The sequence below is a fragment of the Temnothorax curvispinosus genome, unplaced genomic scaffold (genome assembly GCF_003070985.1).
Source record: "Temnothorax curvispinosus isolate PA1 unplaced genomic scaffold, ASM307098v1 QBEX01009010.1, whole genome shotgun sequence".
Lineage (NCBI taxonomy): Eukaryota > Metazoa > Arthropoda > Insecta > Hymenoptera > Formicidae > Temnothorax > Temnothorax curvispinosus.
In genome coordinates, this window is record NW_020218790.1 from 372,648 (window position 1) to 379,401 (window position 6,754).

At 39.7% G+C, this 6,754-nt stretch overlaps 2 protein-coding genes across 7 annotated transcripts in view; one reads left to right on the forward strand and one right to left on the reverse strand.

Annotated features, from left to right (window-relative positions):
- The window catches only part of LOC112458603 (E3 ubiquitin-protein ligase CBL-B-A), a 28,034-nt gene that overhangs the window by 11,313 nt on the left and 9,967 nt on the right, over positions 1–6,754 (forward strand). The gene's annotated exons all lie outside the window — the stretch shown is intronic.
- Positions 2,051–6,643, reverse strand: LOC112458605 (probable phospholipid hydroperoxide glutathione peroxidase). 2 transcript variants are annotated; one of them, XM_025022335.1, is made up of 6 exons: positions 6,549–6,643; positions 4,527–4,618; positions 3,643–3,742; positions 3,454–3,563; positions 3,287–3,378; positions 2,051–2,893 (listed from the first exon to the last, which is right to left on the reverse strand). In XM_025022335.1, the coding sequence occupies exons 2-6, from the start codon at positions 4,585–4,587 to the stop codon at positions 2,678–2,680; spliced, it is 579 nt and encodes a 192-aa protein (XP_024878103.1). In that variant the 5' UTR covers positions 4,588–4,618; positions 6,549–6,643; the 3' UTR covers positions 2,051–2,677. The 2 variants fall into 2 exon arrangements, with proteins under 2 accessions (XP_024878103.1, XP_024878104.1); XM_025022336.1 differs by lacking the exon at positions 4,527–4,618.

A 6,754-nucleotide genomic window follows, 5' to 3' on the forward strand; every position in this document is an offset into this window, starting at 1 on the left:
GAGAGAGAGAGAGAGAGAGAGAGAGAGAGAGAGAGAGAGAGAGAGAGTTTCGGGCTGTCGAACGAACAACTTGAAAGTCAGTCAATCATTTTTTTATACGCGTGACATGCAATCGAAGAAAATAAATCTCGTCATACTGTTTGTTTTAGTCACGGACATTCTCTCTTCTGCGTATAGAAATTTTATTCCGCTTATTTTCAGTAGAGTTTTTACAGCTATAGATGTCTAATAGTATACCCGACGACCGACGATCCCGAGAGAGATTGACTTACGAGCGAATTGATTTCATTTCCAATGAAAAATTTACAATAGAAGGAACGGAGAGAGAGCGAATGAATTTTTCGTTTTCCTTTTCTCCTCTATATTCGCGAAGCCATATAGGGGAGGCTATTTCAGCGTGGCGCTGACGTTAAATAATCGAGACGTGGCGCAAAAAAAATTTTTTTTTCCCTTCCCGGTCGTCGGCGGGCGCGCGAGGGTAGAATTTCGACCCGCGGCGGTGTGGAATGAGACGTCACGTTCGGAAGCGATGACGTCGGAAAAGCGACGGTTCTATGAATGGAGGCGAAGCCTCGGGGGATCAAGTCGGCAGGCAAGGACGACTAATTATAGCGTTAGCGTCTCTCTAACGTCGTTTTGTACATTAACCATGTGCACCGTCACGCACACGTGCGTACGCGCGTGTATTATACGGCGCGCCTGTGGTAACCGAGATTATGATCGGGCACGATCCATTTTGATCGTCGTCGTCGTCGTCGTCGTCGTCGTCCGTCGTCGTCACCGTCATCGTCGCCGTCGTCGGTGCGGGGATGCGAATTCAGGACGGCGAACGTGCGTCACGCTTACCCTTGTCCTGCTGTCGGCACACCTGTGTGTGTGTGTCTGTATGTATGTCAATGTATGTACGGGCATCTCACACAACATCCACCGACAAATTACCGCGAGAGGAACACTCCCCGGGCTCGATACTCGGCAGATAAATCGGACACGAGCGTGATGTACGCGGCGAGTTCCTCCCACTCGGAACGTCCGATCTTAATTTTAACGACTTTTCGATACGTCGGTGATAAGTATCTCGCCGACCGTGGAGCCTGAAACGGCTGGAACGGCTGCAGGAACTAATGCTCCGAGGCTTTCGAATTATCCGACGTGATTCGGATTACGAAGGTAGATTGGATTTGGCTGTTTAAACGAGAAGCTTCCCTTCCCTGGGGGGAAACCCTTTTCAATAGGGACTGCTAATACTCCGGCGTTTTAAATAGATAAGAGATAGGGCGAGTCTCACAAATTGGTTGGAAAATCTCTCAGTAAAATCATGGTCCGCGAAGCGCACAGCGAAGCACAATTATCTCTCTCGTGCTTGACAGAAGGGAACGACAAAAACGTTATCGAAATTAGGACACAAAAATGAAAAGAATTGGAAAGAGGAAATGTGCGGCACATCTTCCAGAGTAATCTAAACGGATAAATTGTCCCGCGCCGCATCATGCGGGAACGCTTGGAAAGGCCCAATTAAGCTAAAAGTATAGTGTTGCCGGTGACACCGTAAACAGACAAGGTCGCCGAACAAGCGTAAACGCCGCGTGAAAGTGACCGCCGTCGCTAATTATCGCGACGAAAGAGGAGTGGGCGTGTTGTATGCGCGTGAGTGAAATTACATTCATTCACGTTGGCGTTACTATTGTGACAGTTGAACAAATGTATCGGCTTACGTTTCCCCTCGGGGACACGCGCCAGTTCGAAGTTTCCAAATTAATTAATAGCAATTCCGCGCTTCTCAAGCGGCGTGCACTACAACCGTGTCGGAATTTAACATCGATTTTGACCCCCCTTTGACGCGCAACATGCAATTTCCGCGTTATACGAGAATTGTAAAGCCGAAAATAATGCGAATGTGAGCCAGCGATTGTCCCGTGCCGACAAAACGAGATTTGTATCGGAGCTTCGTCTTCCTTCCCCCGAGTCGCAAATATATCGTAATTTACAATTTAGATATATTTTTGTAATTTTCGAGATGTAGCTTGTGTTTGGGAGTTTAAATAAGCGTGCATCCATGAAACAGTTTTATTTATTTCTTACACCATTGTAAAATAGCTTTGTGTTATAACAAGATATTTCGGATTTAAGTCTAATCATCTAATATCTTAGTACCTTTAATAACATGATGCCAAACATAGCACACATGTCGAAATTGTAATTTTGCCGGTACAAACCTGTGTAGGTAATAATTGATGCTAATTATTATAGGAGAGAGAGATGAAGAACAAGAGACAAAATTAATATCAGTGATGTAATTTAGTAGTAAGTGGTATACATAGAAGCAAAGCTAATATTAAATTTGAGGATTTGTCTTAAATAGAACTTTTATGAATGTATAAAGATAAGGAATGTGCAAATATATACGTAATATTGATTTCCAGTTAAACAATTCATAATCACATTACATCATGTTACGTAACATAAAATATATCCATACCTGATGTGTAAATACCTCGAAAAAGTACTCAAAAATAGCTTGTTGTAATGTATAAGAGGGAAAAAAATATGTTTTTATATTTAGATATATACGTACGCAGAGATATCGAAAATCTACTGATACATTATGTAAAATCCAACATTTAATTCATCCCAACTACAAGGAATATCTACCTTAGAAAATCATATGAAAAGAAACGATTTAAAAATATTTCTCGAGAGAACTCTTCAGCTTGTGGGGATCCACGTTAGGGCCGTGTCGTTCGACGACCTTGCCCTCCTTATTGACGATGAACTTGGTGAAGTTCCATTTTATGAAGTTACCTAGCAGGCCACCTTGTTCTTTCTTCAGATATGACCACAGAGGATGCGTATTATTTCCGTTCACGTCGATTTTCTCGAACAAATCAAATTTTACCTGTGGAAAAAATATCGAAATATATAAATATTAGTTCATTTCTCAAGGAAGGCAAGCGATTTTTGTCTGCGTTCACAATATAAACTCTATCGTCGTTGCTCTCATTATACAATTACAAAATAATATTATATACTATTAAATTTTCTTTTTTAGTCAAATAGAATATTATTTTTCTTATACTACGTTTACGCGAGCGTTATTTCTGTAGTAACTTACGATAATTCCTTCGCGTATATATAAACGGGATTTTGTAGTAATTTACGATAATTTACTCCGCGTAAACGGGTGAATTATTATCATAAGTTACTACAGAAGTAACGCTCGCGTAAACGTAGTATTAGTCGCATATATTCCGCGAAAGATCGTGAACGGGGGGAGGGGGGGAGGAATTACTTTCTGACGATCGGCGAAGCTGCAAATGTCCTCGCTATTTCCCGGCTCCTGCCCGTTGAACTGGTTACAGGGGAATGCTAGAATTCGTAATCCTGCCGAATAATACGAAATATTTAATCGTCGCACGGAATAGTTTTCTATAGATTTCTTCGTAGCGCAAAAATTACCTTTGGATTCGGCGTACTCGTCGTACAGTTCGTTGAGTTCTTTGTAATTCGTCGGCGTGAGGCCGCATTTCGAGGCGACGTTTACGATCAAACACACGTGGCCTTCATATCTGAACCAACGACAGATGATATTACATCTTTTCCGCAACACGATGTTTACGCCCGACACAGTGTCGGGTTCATGCTTACTTGGACAAAGGGACTTCCTCTCCTCTGATGGAGTTCGCTGTGAAGTCGTAAATCGACGTGGCCGACTTGTAATCCTTGTTTCCGCTCATCGCTGCCGCAACTGCAATCGCGTTGAAACTTTTCAAAATGGCAAATAGATAATCAGCGTTGACAGATCGCGAGTGACAGATAATTCATTTTGCAAATGTTAATTCGATTATCGTATTTTTTTACGTTTTCACAATTCGACGTTAATTCATTTTCTACATCTACATTAGCCGTAAGTCGCATTAATTAAAAACGAGGACAGTAAATGTGCTTCATGTTTTGTGTTTTTCCTTATATAAACGGACAATAAATAATTACGTTGAAACATCGTAAGCTTTGCAAAAGGAAGCGCTCGATAATTTGAGAAAATTGAAATCTAGTTTAAAATCATGTTGAAAGACGTGGTGATAAAATAATAATATTTGTGCTTTTAGTATGCATCATTTTGCTCTTTAAAAATCGCTCTCGATATCGCGATTATTTTCACGCTGAAGCACGCGAAAAGCCAAAAAGACGCAGAAAGCACAATGAAGCGATATTCTGTAATAAAAATTTTTGTGAGGTTCTCTTAATTCGGCGAGTAATCAGGATGAAATGATACGTGCAATATAGAGAGCGCACTCCAAGCTATTACGATTAAACTGGTATTATGAAAAGCAATCGAGTCGAATAAAGTGTCTGGAAAATTTCTCGCGATTTTTCCATCTCCCTCGAGTTTCAATCGCAATAATTTTCACAAACGGATCATTTCGACAGTAATTATTTGTGATCGTCAAATTGGTGTTTATCGTTAGCTAACGGGGGAAATGATGCAACCGTCGAGTGGGGAGGGAAGAAGCAATTATCAAATTACGTGCCTGCGAAATTTCGGGCTAAGTGCACGAATCCGGTGGGTAGCATGAATTTTATAATGCGCATTTCCGGTGTGCCGGAGGCCCCGCTCCTGAAACTGCCGATACAGGAAGGGAAGGGGGGAAGGGATAATATTATGAGTCCAATCCCCCGTTAACAAAAATAATTCGGGGAACTTTATCTCGCGACTTACTCACTATTTTCCCACGATTGTTCTGTTCTCTCAACATGTAGGAGGAACATGTAGGAGAAAAGATTATATTGTAGCATTTACGCGAATTTATATTCAATTATTGTATCATATTGTAAAAATATAGAATTGCATTTTGTTGTAAAAATATTGTATTATATTGTAAAAATGGAGACAACGAGATTCAAGAGCATTATCGACATTATTTACATTTCCGCGAATGTATTTTTCATTATTAAATTATATTGCATTAAAGATATATGAAAATGGTGAATTTTACAAATAATTAAACAGTTGTTATTCAAAATACATAAATGTACGGAAAGAATTTCCATTACAAGTTGCGGGCTGTTAATTTATCGTAAATATGTATAATTACAAAGATATAAATGAAATGAATATTTCGTTGAAATAAATAGCAGTGTAATTCACAAAATAAAGCTCTCGAATAGCATCGTTTGAAATAAATGTGGGTAGTATTTGGCTCGATTTTCCTTGCGCTTGACCAATTGAACCAAATAATTCGTATAACGTAATGACCGGGTTTGGAAATTGCGTAAAACCACCGTGATATATAAGCAAATCGTAAAACGAGACGATTACGTCCGGACGGATATATGAGTTGCCATTGAAACAAGATGACTGGGCAATTCCGTTGTATGAAATAAGACAATAAGGCTAAATCGACGATAAAACATCGAACATTGGACATTTGTCAAACACATACAAAAATTTGCAATAATACGTAAATTTACGATACAAATTTACATATCTTACATATTTACATTTTATTCTGATTTGAGGGAAGAACTCTCATCTATTTTTATACGATATTATTTAATATCGAGATCGAGATACTTTGAGAGGTGGATAGATTTTTTGATGAAATTCGGAGTAGTGGATTCTGTTTCGATTGCAAAGCGGTACTTTTCCGTCGCACGGATGCTGCATATCCTAAATTGAGGATAGGCAAAAGTCATTAATCGATCGATGTTGGTTGCTCTTTTTTTCGTTACGAAATCGATCGGTTCCTCGATGGTTTTGAAATTCAGTGAATTGTTATATCGATTTTTTTCGTTTGACGTTATTAAATTTTGTTACCGGAACATATGGCGAACATATAAATTTACTCATCTATCGTGGACGAGACATCCTACGTGTCGAAATTAATTCCTCCTGTTATTTCTTATTCTCGTTTATCGTATCTAAGCCCTTGGGTATTCGATCAAACTTCGATTAACTTAATTGACTGGTGAAAAATATCAACATTTTGTTAACGAGAATAAAATTGTTAATTTTTTAATTTAATTTGAAAAGAGAGATTAAATTAAAAACAACGAATTACATAATTATAAATTTTACTGTAAATACTGGCGCATTAATTATCGATTAAATTAATCAAACTTTGATCAAAGTAACCTTTTAAACTGTTTAATATTAATCATCTATATAGAAATTACGAATTAATAGATTATCACCATGTTTTCGAGATATTATCCATTATGAAAAATTATGTTTTTTTTTTTAAATCATTTATTTGAATAAATTAATTTTTCCGACATCGTCCATCCCTATTCTCGATATTCGGATGTAATCGCGAGTATCGACGTGTGTAGCGCGCAGAATTCCGCGAATGGTGGCCATCTATCGTCCGCCGGCTCAACCTCGCGGAGAGATGACTGGCCGGCGATTGCTCCTAGCGTGGAATCTACGCCTAACTCCGCGCTCGATGTCTCGGTTATATCTCCGTGAGATATTTCCTCGATGTCGGTTCTCATAAACGCCACCGCGAATCTCGCGCACCCGCTAATATAAGACGGGACGAGTTGTCGCTTACCGCTGAGAAACGCAAAAACTAGCTGAACGAGCGCCGAAAATATCACACGAACTGATCGCCGGCAATCGCTGTTTCACACTGACCAGTCACGCTGAACCGTGAACTATTGCGCCGAACGGCGCGCGGCGGAGCGACTTTTAACGCGCATGTGCGCCAGGCGCCGGTTCGCGAGTACCCGGATATCAGTAGCGGATTGAAACATCTTG

Bases quoted from the DNA above. Each gene is read 5' to 3' on its own strand.
- LOC112458605 (XM_025022335.1), bottom strand. From the start codon at position 4,587: ATGCGCATTATAAAATTCATGCTACCCACCGGATTCGTGCACTTAGCC. The intron at 3,564-3,642 runs GTAAGCATGAAC...TCGTTGGTTCAG, and splicing joins GAGGAAGTCCCTTTGTCCAA to ATATGAAGGCCACGTGTGTT. The intron at 3,379-3,453 runs GTAATTTTTGCG...ATTATTCGGCAG, and splicing joins CGAGTACGCCGAATCCAAAG to GATTACGAATTCTAGCATTC.